The sequence below is a fragment of the Protopterus annectens genome, chromosome 2.part0, assembly GCF_019279795.1.
Source record: "Protopterus annectens isolate FY-2018-M chromosome 2.part0, PAN1.0, whole genome shotgun sequence".
Classification (NCBI taxonomy): Eukaryota; Metazoa; Chordata; order Ceratodontiformes; family Protopteridae; genus Protopterus; species Protopterus annectens.
In genome coordinates, this window is record NC_056728.1 from 437,278,627 (window position 1) to 437,294,755 (window position 16,129).

General features: G+C 40.5%; 1 protein-coding gene across 1 annotated transcript in view; it reads right to left on the minus strand.

The window, feature by feature from the left end:
- The window catches only part of LOC122793119 (guanine nucleotide-binding protein subunit alpha-14), a 1,370,299-nt gene that overhangs the window by 34,064 nt on the left and 1,320,106 nt on the right, over positions 1-16,129 (minus strand). The window contains exon 6 of the mRNA XM_044060870.1: positions 15,265-15,418. Within this exon, the coding sequence (XP_043916805.1) occupies positions 15,265-15,418 (154 nt within the window). The remainder of the gene's footprint in view (positions 1-15,264; positions 15,419-16,129) is intronic.

The window sequence follows — 16,129 nt, forward strand, 5'->3', positions numbered from 1 at the left end:
ATCTCTTTGTTAATTGCTTTGTTCTGGTTATAAACTGATTGCTCTCACTTATAAACTGACCTGAGGGTGGGAAACCTGAAACTTCAGAAGGTTTCACAATCAGACTAAAAAGCAAATAAATGAAAAAAAAAATACATACCATAATAACTTTCAGAATTATACTAAACACACCCTTAAAAGATTTTGGACATCCATTAAAGAAATCTTATATCCCAGCCAAAAATTCAACCCAAACCCCACTCCAGATAACTCACCACTCGAAACTGCAATGCAGTTGAACTCTTATGTAGTACAGCATCTCTAACTAAGGATTCTTCACCATCTAATCCCAACCCTGCCCAACAGCCACATATCACCACATCCACTTTCACCTTCAAACCTGTGCCTACATCTTGTACAAAACTAGTCAAACAAATTTAAACTGTGCTCTTCTTCAGCTGATGACCTTCCAAGTGAATACCTATAAATAGCAGCCAATAGCATTGCCTATCTTGTCTCAATCTGTATAAATAGCTCTATCCAGGAAAGCCACGTTTTCTCTCTCTCTGGAAAAGGTTGCACATTATCCCTCTGCACAATGGACGTAATTCAACAGACATTAATAAGTTTAGACCTATATAGCAATCTTCTCTCCCCTCACCAAAATACTTGAAAAATGTATTCAAAAAACAACTGGTAGACTATCTCCTGTATGCAGAACTCCTATCCCCTACACAACATGGTTCCTTCCCATAGTACTAGCACTGCCCTTTTAACTTATATAGATATTGTCAATAACTCTAGAAATAATGGCAAACTAGTTTCTTCCTTATTTCCAGACCTGCCTAAAGCTTTTAACACAGTTTGTCACAATGTATTTAAACTACATATGTTTTTGCTTTATTTTTGAAGACTGTAAAATTATTGTTCTTAAAATGTTTTGTAATAATTTGGAGCTTTTCTCAATGTGCCTCCACTGAAAACTAGCTTCTATCCAGTCACGTAATCAAATGTCGATAAACAAATAAAAGGAATCAAAACCCTATATCACTCACAGTGTCCGTTTAAGAGTGGATAATTGGGGATGGATGGGTGATCCCTTGTCCTGTGTGAGTAGGTCGGGTGATCCCTTGTCCTGTGTGAGTAGGTCCACCTTGTGAGGTAACTTGCGATTGCCCTTGGCTAGGTGCAGAAGAAGAGGGAACCAATGCTGCCTGGGCCAGAAGGGAGCCATGAACAAGATATTGGGAGAATCCTGTTCTATCTTTAAGAGGACCCTCAGTATGAGAGGAAGGAGAGGGAATTCAAAAAGAAACATCCACCTCCAAGAGAAAGATACAGTGTCCCACCTTCCAGGCCAGAGGATTGGGAACTCTGGTGCAAACAAAAGGAAGTGGTCTGTTCAGTGGGGAGGCAAAAAGGTATATCTGAGGAGTACCTCACTGGTGGACAATGTCCAGAAACGCATCTCTGTGAAGCATCCACTTGTGAGGCTGTATTACCGACCTGCTCAAAACATCTGCCACTATAGTCTGCTGTGAGGGAATATAAACTGCCTGAAGAGTGACTTGTTACTGGACAGCTAGATCCCAAACTTGAAGAGCTAGTCCACACAGGAGGTAAGACCATATCTGCACTTGCTTGTTGATGTATCACATTACAGTGGTATTGTCCGTGTAGATCTTGAGATGACCTGGAAAAAAGAGAGAATGAAAGGCCTGAGGAGCAAGACGTGCATGCATCTCCTAGATATTGATATGTTCTGAACTCTGACGAAATGACCAAAGGCCTTGAACCTTCAGAGGGCCCAAGGAAGCTCCCCACCCCACATCAGAGGCATCAGAAAACAGTTCCTGAGAGTGGAGTGGTGGCTGAAAAGGAAGCCCTGGGTTTGAAATTCACAGTAAAACCCAGACTTTACAGAAGGCAAACAGTATAATGAAGGTGCTAGAGCAGGGTTGCCGGAGAGGAAGCCTAAATGAGCAGGTTGTCCAGGTAGGGAAAAACCTGAATCCCTCTTATCCTGCAAAAGGCAATCACAGGAGTGAGACATTTGGTTAACACCCTTGGGGCAGTAGAAAGGCCAAAGCAAAGAACTGAAAAATGCAAGAAAGGAACAGAGAAATGCAAAACCTTCCTGAAAAGGGGTGAATATGGGTGTGAAGATAAGCATCTCTGAGATCCAGAGAGACTAGGAAAGCCTGAGGAAGAAGAAGAAGAAGAAACAGAGACTGGAGAGACAACATTTGAAAGGACAGAAATTTCAGAAAGGTATTGAGCTGTGAAAGATCCAGGCTGGGTCTCCAGGTGCCTTCTTTCCTGAGGACCAAAAACACCCTTGAATAGAACCCGTTCCCCTTTGAGGAGCAGATACTGCATGGATAGTGCTCTGAGACAACAGAATCTTGAGCACATCTGGAAAAAAGGGCAGCTCTACCTGAGAAGGTTGAAGAATGCCCAGAAAAGGAGGAAGGGATTTCTACACCATAAAATACTCCTGAAAAATGATGGACAGAACCCAAGAATACTAAGTGATCCTTAACCAATTGTGAGGGGACAGCGAAAGACAAAGAGATAAAGAAATCTGACATAGAAAGGAGGGAAAGAGACAGTCAGAACCTGGCTTGTTTGGAAAAGGAGGCTTCTGAGTAGACTTAGCAGGAGAAGCCCTCCTAGAACCCTTTTCACCCTTGAAAGGAGGAAGAGATTGTCTACAGACAAAGGCATGTTTGGAAGGATAATTCCTCTAAAATGTATGAAAAGGGGAAACAAAAAGTGCTTCAGTTCCTGCATGGCCTTACCCTTCTCTTGAAGAGACTTAAAAAGCTCAGAAGGGAAACATCCATCAATTTAGCCTTAACATTATCAGGCAAGGGCTGAAGGTGAAGCCAGGAATAGCTACTCAAGACAGTCAAAGGCAGCAGGCCTAAAAGAGGCATCAGCTGCGTCATAACTACACTTAATGGAATGGTGGACCACCTGAGACGAAGATCCCAACAAGGGAAGAGCTGAAGCTTTTGCTTCAGAGTCTGGAAGATCTGAAATAACCTGAAAAGCCTGAGAAAGAAGGGCTAAAATATACCTGGTAATATGGGTCTGGTAATTCACAGCCCGAAAGGCCAGAGAAGGAGCAGCATACATCTTTTTGCCCAATCTTTCCATGGCTCTGTTGTCCTTGACAGAAGGAGGCAAGTTTAGTAGAGGGCAAAAGCTTGAAAGGCTTATTGGAAGAAACAGAAATAACAGAGAGGTCAGCTTAGGGACACCCATAAAAATATTTACACTCATCAGGCACCTTATAAAATTTATCAGGCTTCTTAGGAGCAGGGGGGGTTGGGAATCAGGAGCCTGAGAAACTGCAGAAAAAGTGTCTCACAAGGCAGCAAGAAAAGGAGGAACAGCAGAGGGTTAGGGGACTCCATTTGCAGTAGTTCATAATACCTCTTCTGAACATCAGAAACGTGGGTACAGTCCCACTTAAAAAAACTCCATCATACAAGAAACAGCATCTCCAAAGGCAATCTCCTCAAAAAGAGAATCTGGATTAATAGATTCCTCTTCCTCAGAACCATAATCCAAGGAAGAGGGAGGAATAGCCCACGGATTCTTCATCAGAATCTACTTCCTCATCAGAAGAATCCTGCTTCCTAGGCCTCTTATAGGGAGTAGAATACCGGGGGGGGGGGGCAGGAACAGACACTCCCTGAGGGGGCTTCAAAGCCATAAAATCATTAAACAACCCGGTGTGAAATTCTGCCACTCATACTGAGGAATCCTTAGCAGCATGGGAAATATGCTTAGTCTTCTATTTCAAAGGGATGTCAGCCCTAAATACCTTAAGAGGTTCAGACCCCTGCTGACAATCAATGTAGTGGGAATCACCTCTTTAACAAAAATCTGTGGAACACCCCTAGGCCCTTTGGATATAATCAGCCACAGTTCCCCCTGAATATCCAAAACGGACATCTACAGAGCCTCCAAGGACATGCAAGCTGGGTCGATACTAGCCTCCGTACTGGTCGCAGCAGAGGAATTTGACTGAAGAACCAGACGAGGCTTTCACCAGCCTCGAGAGACATCTGGGGGAGATGGTACACCAGAAGAATTCAGCCAAACTTTCTTAGGCTTCTTCTGCACAGATGGCTGACCCTCAGGCTGGAACAATTCCATCATTGTATCTTTAGCCAATAATTTAAGACAGTTCTCTAGGTAAACAGATAAAAAGGAGAGAATACTACACAGAGTTTTAGGGACAAATGTCTGACAAACAGAACAAGAAGCATGGTCGTGAGAAGTACCTAAGTAAAATATACACTATTCGTGATGGTCCTTATGGGAAATCTGTCTCCCACACTGGCATCTCCCCCTTCAGGATGACATGTAATCCAAAAAAAAAAAAATAATAAGATAAGAAAAATCCTAAAGCAGCAGTTATCGGAAAATGACTTGGCAACCCACAGACAAAGGAGCGCTCCAACCGATGATCAGAGAAGGCATTCGGACTAACAGCAAAGAAGTTCTGAGGTACGGGTGTCTGCACATCACCTTAATGCCCTATGCTGTGACCAGGGAGCATATGTATGATGTATGACATCCCTATAGCAATCTAAGACTTTGGTAAACTGGCTGGACGTCGGGCTGCCTTGGCAGGGGATCCCTTTAGTGAAGAATACTGCAACAGTGATATGGAAGGACATCCTCCTTTACCTGTCCATTGTAATTTCATAGCTTTTGAATATTTCTTCCTCTCTCACCTTCCTATATCAGGCTGAGTAACAAGTGTGTGGTACTTAACATCACCCCTACCTGCTATTATCTCTTCCTTGTATTTCTTGGTCAAACTTTCTGAATACCCCCTATCAAGAATCATCATACCAAGTTTACATAATTCTTCATACAATATTTTATCCTCAGAAACAAAACAGGACAAATGCACCATTTGCCCCTTCAAAATGTTCCTCTTTTGGCAAGGGGATGATGACTCTTACAATGCAACAATCTACTGGTGTATATCCCTTTTCTAAAAGTTGCAGAATCATAAATTGATTTTTCCTTGTTTTTACTAATTTTAAAATCCAAAAAGGTGATAGCATCAAAATCATATTCACTTTTAAAACTCAGAAAATTTGTTGTACAATTAACATAATTCAGAAACTCTTCCAGGTCTGCTACCACACCATCCCAAAAATAAAAATATCAAAAACATAATCACCCATTACACAGGATATTTGCAAATACAGGGGCTGCGGTTGCTTCCATCCCTAATCGCTTGGTCTGTTTGTCTATACTCATTTTCAAAGAGTACAAAACTATTACTTAATACTTGTTCCATACAATCAACTACAATGTTGATATCCTATACAAAGTCTGTTCCCTTCACCAAAGCTTCATAAAACTATTCAATGCCTAGTTCCTGTGGAATAACTAAAAATATGTCCTTAATATTCACTGCCACCAGGCTTAGAGAGTCACTATACTTACATTCAAATAGGACATTGATAATGGGAAATGCATCTCGCTAACCAAGTTTTTTTTTAATCACAAAAAACTTTAATTTCAAGTCCACAAATTTCACCAACGTTCCAGTCTCTGACCTCCCTGCAACAACTACTGTTTTAAAGGGTGGGTCTTGAAGGGATTTGTAGGTCTTTGGAATACCAAAAATACTGGATATCACAGGCTTTTCTACCCTTAAATAATTTGTAAGATCTTTATCTAAACCATTCTCTAATACTAAATCCTGCAACCAGAAACCATTTGGAATAAGAGATCTTGATTTCATTGATGGAAACATTTGTAAAAAAAATTCATTTGTGAGTATATAAAACAATCCATAATCACCACCTCTTCCCCTTTGCAAATTTAACTATTAATGTTTTTTCCTTTTCAGTTCTGCCACTGCAGTACTTTCATCAGTCAAATTATAAAACGTTTTGTTTTTACTTATTGCCATTTGCCTTAGTTCTTTTCATGCAGTCTTTGATACAACTCTACTGCTGAGGCAAGCAGTGGATTAAATGCACTTGTTCTCATCAAATCATCGTTGAACCTTACATTCTCAGTCCCATCATTAGTGAAACACAATGCCAAGTTTAATTTTCTAAAAAATGCCTTCAACTCCTTCAGGGAATCAGCTATATTAAAGCTGGAACTGGGAACAAATGTAAACCCTTTTAGAAATAAATGACCAAGTGCAGGTGTAATTTCTATATCACTATAATTAAAAATTAAAAAAAAAAAACAGAGAGAGAACCTGGATTTGTAATAGACAGATGTTGATTTATTTCCATTTACAATTCCTTCCTCTGCTGCTACCTCTTCCCTGAACATTGTGGGAGTATCTGTTTTTCACCACTAAATTTCAATCTACCAGAAAAATTATGCTTCTTTTCCCTGCATTCTGTTGAATTCTGGCTGATCTCTGCAGTGGTACTGATGCATCTAAAAAAACCCTTCATCTATCTGACTATCTGAGATGCAGGCTCTACAGAGCAGGTGGCAAACACAGAATACACTCATTCATTTCCTTTACCTTGTCCTTACTAACTAAAGGGACTAGAAAAGCAGACTTGTCTTTTTATTCCTTCTGACCATGTTGCAACAACTTCTCCTTTCTTTGATTTAAGATTTCACAACGCTTCTCAACTGATTTAAAAACATACTGAAAGGAGCCCTCAAAATCAGGAAATAGTAAATCCTGAATTATTTCAAGTAACTCCTGAATCTGGTTTCCCAAACTTCCCCATTTATCTTTTGTTCTCTTGAATCAAAAGCTTCATTAATGCAAAACCTATCTTATCGAATAACTCCAAAACCTATGAATGCAGTACCGAGCCTGTTAGGACATTTATGAATCCTTAGTCCCTTCGGCAATTGCGTTGCCTTAATATTATCCTTAAAAATATTATCCAGTTGTAATTCCCTATACTTCAACAATTTCAAATTTACATATCCAAAATAATAGAGAGATGCATACACTCTCAGGTCTCAGACTACCTCCTTACTAACAACCTCCTTTCCAATACTCAGCATTTCCGACCAAACCATAGAACCACCACTGCCTTACTCTCCTTTACTAACACTATCCTTCAGCATAAAAACAATGGCTATCTCTCCTCTGCTACTTTCCTAGACCTATCTAAAGCATTTGACATGGTCCCACACAAACAACTTATCTCTGTCCTCAATAACCTATCCTTCTCACAATCGGTCACCAACTGGTTTCAGAGTTACCTGTCTGACCGCCAACAATCCGTTGTATGGCAGAATGACATAGCTCCCCAACTACCTGTCTCCATAGGGGTTCCCCAAGGATCCATCCTTGGACCCCTACTCTTCTCTGTTTTCACCAATAATCTAGCCTCTGTCACCAAACATGGCACACTCATACAATACGCAGATGACTCAACCATCATCTGCTCAGCCCAGTCTCTACCCAAACTGCAAAAAGTCACACAGGAAGCCTTTTCCTCTGTTGAAACTTGGTTATCCAATGCCCAATTAATACTCAACCCAAACAAAACTAAACTACTCATCTTCCAACCCACCAAACATACTCAAAACAACTCTCACTTTAACATCACAGCAAAAGACACCACCACTGTATACCCAACTGAACACACCAAATTGCTAGGAGTGGAAATAGACAATAAACTAAAATTTGACATTCACATATCCTTGACCATAAAAAAAATCCACAAAAAACTAGGAGCGCTATACAGAAATAAGCAACTTCTCACCAAAGCAGCAAAGATTTTAATAGCAAATTCCCACCTTATCTCCAACCCTACTTTATGCCTGTCCAATATATACCAACCTAAGGCAATGTGATTTAAACAAGCTTGAGACCTGCTACAACAAAATCGCCAAATTCGCCACAGGGGCATCCTACCGTAGTCAACACTGTCTCTCACTTGCTGAACTGGGCTTGCTTGAACTCCCTCGCCACCTTCAATGGTATCAACTCTCACTTGCCCACAAACTAGTAAATCATCCACTAAATGTCCCATCCCTCCAGAATCTACTCCAACCCTATCGCACCACCAGACCACTAAGATCCAGCAACAAAAATCACTTGCAGAACACTAAAGCCAATAACTCTGCCGGTGAAGCACTGTTCTCTTGCACCATAGCCAAATTATGGAACTCCCCCCCACCCACAATTACCTCCATACCATCATGCACCCACTTCAAAACTTTACTAAAAGCGCACCTAAAAACATGCTGGCTATGCCCTTGCAACTCCCACTCTAATATCACCCTCCCCATCCAACCACTACCTTTCTTTCCACTCCACTAACTACCTTGATTATAGCAAGCTCAGATGCTCATAAGCCAGTACTTATTATACAGCAGGAACTTCTTCTTGTAACATTTGTTAATGTCTGTTATGTACTTCACAGATAAATATTCTAGTTGTCTACTGATGTACTATGTTCTTCATCTGTAAATATGTTGTAAGTAATCGCTATGTAAATTGTTAATCGCTATGTAATCCAATGTAACTACTGTCTGTTTATTTTAACTGTGGAGCTTTTCTCCCCGGGCCTCCGCTGAAAATGGACCTACATCTAGTCGGACACTCCCGGTCAACAAATATAAATAAATAAATACATAAAATAAATAAATAAATATTTTTTCACTTAGTTCCATGGACTAGTTTTCTCTTAAATTTGGAAGGTTGTACTGAACTAAGTAGAGCACAGTAGGACCAGTTCGCACCATCTTTAAACTGGAAAAATCAATTTATGATCCTACAATTATTAGAAAAGAGTGATAATCCAATAGAGGGTGACATTATAAGAGTTGTCATCCCCTTAGTAGAAGATGAACATTTGAAGAGGCAAATGGTGTTGTGCCACTTGGTTTCTGAGGATAAAATATTTTATAAAGAATTAGATAAACTTGGCATGTTCCTTGACAGGGGGTATTCAGAAAGTCTAATAAAGAAATATAAGAAAAAAAATAAAGGGTAGGGGGTGTTAAGTACCAGGCGCTTATTAAGCTCCTAGATAGCTTGATAAAAGAAAATGACAGTGAAATAAAGTATTCAAAAGCTATGCTATAGTACTACAATAGATGGGTAAAGGAGGCTATGACTAGGAAATGGAAAGTAGTTTTTGAGCATTTTGGTTTACAAAAAGATTAAGAGACAATCCATTGTTTGTTTATAAAGATTGGTAGAAATCTGAAGCATGTTTTCGTAAGGTCGCAAAATTGTGATAACAATGTAATGCAAAAAAGGGGATGATTAAATATGGTAGGTCTGACCATTGTAAATAAATCAAATGTGGTATCAGTAAATTTCCCCAGGGTGTTGGCCCCAAATGGTAAGTTTGATTTTAACTTAAAGTGGATTATTTATTATGTCAAGTGTTGATCTTGTCCTGTTTTTTTTACATAAGGAAGAATGTGAAAACATTAAAAAAGGAGGATGTACCAGCATATATACACCAATAAAAACAGTGGCACAAACAATTTTTTTTTATCTTAGAAAGGGTATCCCTGTTTACAACCTGTGGAAACTGGTCAAGCCATTTGGAGGCAAGAAAATTACACTCGCACCTTTTATTAAATGCAAACACTACACCAGGGATTAATTATAACATTTCTATTAATCTTCACCAGCATGACAAAGAGCAAGACTGCAATTGTTTTTTTCTTTCCTTTTAGTGTCCTTCCAAACAGTGATGACGAAGTCGGATATATGCTTTCCAGTCCCCTACGAGCTTAAAAATGTAAATAAAAGTCCAATATTTCCATTTTTTTCTTGTAAAGCCATATTTCACAAATGTGACTGATGCTTTATACTCTCATTTACTCACTAATTTTGGTGTTGACGGTCCTCTTCCTTTTCGTCTCCATCTCCCAAACCCAAGACTCTGGTTCAAGGTCAAGTACAAGGTACTCCTGATTCTTCTCAAACATTTTCCTTTAGAACATTGGAAAAGGTTTCTTTAGCAAAGTCTATGAGCTTTATTATCAGAAGAATGAGAAGCAGAGTCCCCCCTCTGTTTGATGGCTCACTTTTGGTTGGACAAACTTACATATTTCCTCCTTAGCCTACAATGCATCAAAAATGACTTTGACAGTCCAGGAAAAAAATATTCTGAAGACAGCTGGATACAGCAGCTTGAATCTCATACCTGCTCTCAACATACCCTAATTGCTAGGATAAATGTGCTTCTCATCTGCCTGCTGTAGAATGAAAAATCGTTTTACACAAACACTATATTGTCTCCAATTTTTAATACTTGCCCTTTTGACACTGTTTTGTTAGGATCGATTCCTTCTGCTGGAATGATTGCATCTTTACTAATACAAGTCTTGGCTGCTTTCTCATGGTCAGGTGTGGAGGATATACACAATGTGCCCTTTCAATTAACAAATCCTGCTGTGTAATACCAGTCTAGTCACTTTTTTGTGTTTTCATACAAGTAGTACAATCTATTATTTCCAATATCTCTTGTAGAGCAGAAAATCTCTGGTTTCCCCTACATGCTCTGTCCCTTAACTCTACTATTTTTTGAAACAGCTCATCTTGAGCAGTCTCTTACTCAGACAGCCTTTTCTTCATTTCAGCCTCTGATTTTTCAATTTTAACAGCAGTTTAAAGCTTCTTCCATTTTTCTAGCCTTTTGTTATTTGACTCAACATATTCCTTTAATGTTTCATTTATTGTAATCAGCTATGAGCACACAATCTTATTTTTCCTCTACATTACTGGAAACCATGTCTTGTACCAAAGCTTGCAGCTTGAATTGTTTTTTGCTGAACAGCTGCAGGATTCTTCCCAGTTAACATTTTCTCTTCACCTTTTCTAGCTGGTTTCTTTCAGGCTCTCTAAATTTCTTCTTTGCTGGCATCCAGGTAGTGTACTTACTAGCCAGTAAATGAACCTACTAAAACTGGCAGAGCTATTGGCCCTCATCTCTCAGTTTATTTCTACACACTGGAAGCACTGAAATTAAGCTACTGATCAGTGACCAACCATTTTGGAAATAGACTGTAATCATTTTTTAAATGTGAACTGAAATTTTATACATAAAGTTTTAAACTAATACCTTTTTATTATTTTTGAGTGAGAATGAATGAATTATTGTCATCACACTATGTTTATGCATTTTTTGTGATGAAAGGGTATTACTAGTTTAAAATATTTGTATGACTGGTGCATTACGATCATGTAAATGTTTAGGTTTGATATTTAAAATGGAGAGTGTCTTTTTATGATGTTCTGATGAAATTCCCAATATTTAGGGAATGTAAAAGCTTGAGTGTTGTGCCAATAAAATGTATATATTCTGTGACTGTATCCCGATTATCGTCCTTCACTGTTTGCATTTCATTTCATGAAATACTAGGAGCTTATCAACTTTACCATCATACTATTGTGGCATTGCATCTGTTTCAGTTCTAAATTTAGTCTTTACTAATATATCTTGATCATCTGGAAGGAAAACTGCAGGCAAATACATATTGAACAGCACCTGTTTTGCATATAACTGCACAACAGTAAATGTATGTGCTTACAGTATCCTGCTATTACACTTGTTTACAAAGATGTCTGCATTTGTCTGATAAAAAAATCTGGAAACAATGAAATGATTTATAATTATTAAAAGATTCATACTTAAAAAAGTTGTAGGTAAATTTACTCAGACTCAAGAGAATGTGCCAAAATCTGTTCAACAACTGGCATTCAATCTGGCTTGTTTATTTCAAATCCTCCATCCTACCTTGACTCCAATAGTGAACCAGTGACACTGGCTGACTCCTAGAAAGTACAGTTGTGTACACTTACCATAAATGTAGATGTTCGAGTGTATTCCCTGTTGCAGTCCTAACAAATGGGTTTTCTGGCTCCCTGTAGCCCTCAGTTGGCCAGAATACCATAGGTAAGTAAAAATGACGTCGGTTGCAAAGAACGTCAGGGCATCCGATACAAAAGGAGGCAGCCGACGTCACTTCCTCAGTCTTTCTTACCATAACGGTCAGGAGCCCCCACAAAATAAGGCTTAAACCAATAAACAATTTGACAAATAACACATTAAGCCTGTACCTCAGGAAGAGAGAACAGAAGAGGACCACAAAAAGGGGGAAGGAGGGAGGGAAACCAGGACTTCAACAGTGAATACACTCGAACATCTACATTTATGGTAAGTGTACACAACTGTACTATGTTCATGTTTCACCGTTGAAGTCCTAACAAATGGGTTGATTACCAAAGCCCAGAGAAAAAAGGGGGGAGGAACCAACCGCATCAAGGGTTGGAGATAATGCCCTGCAACACTGCAGTGGCAAACTCTACCCTGGCTCTGGAAAACAGAGGCAAATTATAATGCTTTGTGAAAGTGTGAACAGAAGACCATGTGGCAGCTTCCAAAATGTCTTTAGTAGGGACACCCCTTAGAAAGGCTGCAGAAGCGGAAGCCGCTCTAGTAGAGGGGGTCCTAACCCCTTGCGGCAGAGCTTTGCCAAGAAAGGAATAACAAAAGGTAATGCAATGTGCAATCCATTTAGAAATGGTTTGCTTAGAAATAGCCTTGCCCTGGGATCCAGGGGCAAAACTGACCAATAACTTTGCTGATTTCCGAAGGTCCTTAGTTCTGTCCAGGTAAAACTTGAGCTGTCTGTGCACATCAAGAGAATGTAGGATCCTTTCACCTCTATTGTGAGGATTAGGAAAGAAGGTAGGAAGGTGTATGGACTGAATAAGAGTCAGGCTGGAAACCACCTTAGGCATAAAAGTGGGATTAGTCCTCAGAGAGACCTTATCTGCATGGAAAATAAGAAAAGGCTCCACGGCCATCAAAGCTTGCAGCTCTGAAATCCTCCTTGCTGAAGTTATAGCCAAGAGGAAGGTGGTCTTCCAAGAGAGAAGTCAGTCAGCTGGCTCAAAAGGAAGAGTGAGTTTCTCCAGAACAAAATTAAGATGCCAGGCTGGAGTATGTGCTCTTCTGGGAGGTTTTAAATTGCAAGCACCTCTGAGAAACATTTTCATCAGGGGATGAGAGAAAATGGGCTGTTCAAGACAACAATGAACAGAGATGGCTGAAGCATGGATCTTGACAGAGGAAAAAGAAAGATCACCCTGAAGCAAATCAGCCAGGTATTCCAGGATCAGAGGAAGGGTAGGTTGAGAAGCAGACTCCTCTCTAGCATGTATCCATTGAGAGAACCTTTCCTTTTTGCCAGCATAGGATTTCCTAGTACTAGGCCTCCTGGCCTCCCTCAGCACATCAACCACCTGTTCGGAAAGGGAGGAAGAAAGAGAAGCAGTCATACAATGAGTCATGCTGCCAAATGGAGAGACTAAAGATGAGGATGTAGAATGTTTCCCCTTTCCTGAACCAAAAGATCTGGCTTCAGAGGAAGATGCCAAGGAGGAAGATGGGAGAGACTGCGAAGCAGCGGATACCAATGCTGTCTGGGCCAGTCTGGAGCTATGAGAATAGTCCTTGGACATTCATTGCTGATCTTCACTAATATTCTGGAAGAGGAGGGAACATGTACACTGATAGCAACGTCCAAGGGAAGGCCAGAGCATCCACTTTCCAGGCTCTGCTGTGCTGCTGTCTGGTGCAAAAGAGAGGTAGCAGATGGTTGTCTGGGGAGGAGAAAATATCCACCTGAGCAGTGCCCCAATGTTGAATGATGCTGTAAAAGACTGCTCTGTTCAGCTGCCACTTGTGAGGATCCAGGGTTTGCCTGCTCAACTGGTCTGCCAAAACACTGAGCCTTCCCAGAAGAAACTGAGCTAGGAGATGCAGGTCCAGGGATGCTGCCATGGACCAAAGATTCATGCTTTGCCTGCAGAGGGGGCAAGAGGGAGTCCCTCCCTGCTTGTTGATGTACCACATGACCGTGGTGTTGTCTGTTCTGACAAGCAGGGTCCCTGGAGAAAGAAGATTCTAGAAAGCTAGTAAGGCCTGCTGAACTGCAATCAACTCTTTTAGATTTATTTGCAGGTGCATCTGCTGGGCATTCCAACATCCCTGTATACATCTGCCATCCAGGTGTGCTCCCCAGGTGTAGTCCGATGCCTCTGTAATCAGAACTTGAGTGGCAAGAAGTGTCCGAAAAGGCATGCCTTTGTTTTGTAAACAGGCTGTTGCCCACCACAGAAACTCCACCTGCAGAGATCATCATATCCAGGTCCACTGTGTGCTGACACCAAATGTTCTTGAGGTACCATTGCAATTTGAAGGAAGAAGTTTGCTGTCAGAACGCAAAACAGAGGCCTCGGACACCGGAGTCAGATTAGCGGCTCCGGCAGAAGAGGTGACTGGTGATAGGTCGGAAGGCAAAATGGAGGCCAAAGGCCTAAGGGACTCTGACTCAATCAAGGCCTGTGGTTGTACATCTGCAGACTGCAGGAACTGCAAAGGCATCTCACTGGCTACCTCCTGACTGACGACCAACTTAACCTCATCCGAGGACTTGGCTTTCTGAGGCCTATCATGGTCCTTATCCTTACCATGATACCAACCATACCAACGAACTTAGGCCAAACTCCAAAATGTCTGGCCAAAATCTTAGCCCGACGATGGATAGTACACGGACTAAAGGAGGCACAGAGATAGTCGTGGTCAAGGCCTAAACAAATAATGCAATAGGAATAAAAATCTCTATGGGGAATCTGCTTTTGACAGATAAGGCAATTATTAACTTTTTCTGACATTCGTTAAGGCAAGAAAAGAGGATCCTCAATGGGGTACTTAGCTGTAGTAGACTTCAACTCTTGTAGTCGGAAACCAAAAAAGGTAAACTGGTGACCGGCACTCATGCATGAAAAGCTTTTGCTTCGGGTTCCGCGGCAAGAAAGACTGAGGAAGTGATGTCAGCTGCCTCCTTTTGTATCAGATGCCCTGACGTCCTTTACAACCGAAGGCAACTGACGTCATTTTTACTTACCTTTGGTATTCTGGCCGACTGAGGGCTACCGGGAGCCAGATAAACCATTTGTTAGGACTGCAACAGTGAAACACGATGAACATCTGGGTTACTTCTACCTAACTGCTTAATGGAAGATTCTAAAACTCTGTAAACCTTATTTTTTGCAGAAATTCTACAGCAAACTTAAACTTCACTTCCCCAGGAGGATATGTATGCTTCATTAAGAAGTTAACTCAAAACAAGCTGCAATGTCCACAGGACAGCAAGCAGACAGCACAAAGATGAACATCCAAATCATGTACAACATATTTTAACATGTTGCTACAGCCTTGATTGTTCTTAGTTTCAAAAACTTTGTAAGGTGACAAACATATAATGGGTACTTACCTGTAAATTCTGGGAAATAGTCAGCTACATGAGAATACACTATTTTTTCTTCTAAAAGATCTTTTTTGTTTAAAAACAAAATGACTGAAGACTGTTGGAACCATGGATATGTAATAATCGTCCTGAATAAGGCTTTACTTTCCTCCATGCGATTCTGTAAAATAAAAAAAGTTATTCAACAGACAAGAAGAAAGCGCTTGTGTAATTTAATTCCTGAAAAATTCTTAAAAGGAAAAGAAAATACAAAAACATAAATAAAAATGACTAATCAGGAAACAATGACACTGGTAAAGAATGGGTCTATATTAAGTCAGCGAAATGGCATTACAGCGAATGCCATTTCGCCGACACATATAGAATGAAATCTCACAACAGCGACAGCTCAGGTCAGCAATTTTTTCCCCAGGGAAAAAAATCGCTTGGCCTGAGCCCTGACATTGCCCTTTACCCCACTGTAGTGCGATCTCAGAGTTGGTATATTTAGTTAGGGGTGTGTGGGGGGGCGCAGCTCTTTGTTATGTTTTAAGTCATGTGTTGTGTTTTATGGTCTACTGATTTTTTCCCTGGGAAAAAAATCGGTGACCTGGGGTTTCGCTGTTGTGGGATGTCGTTTATGCGTTGGCAAAACAGCATTCGCTGTAATGCCGTTTCGCTGACTTAATATAGACCCGTATCTCAGAGTTGGTATATATAATTTGCAGAGGGGGTGTGTATGTGGGGGCATGGGGTACAGGTGGGCTTGCCCCCCCTGCTGAAATATAAAAGGACAGATGGACTTTTGAAACTGGAAGTCTGGTATGCCGAATGATGTGTTTACAATGTTCGACATAGAGACTAGATTTTATTTTCAGTTTCAGGATTGTCA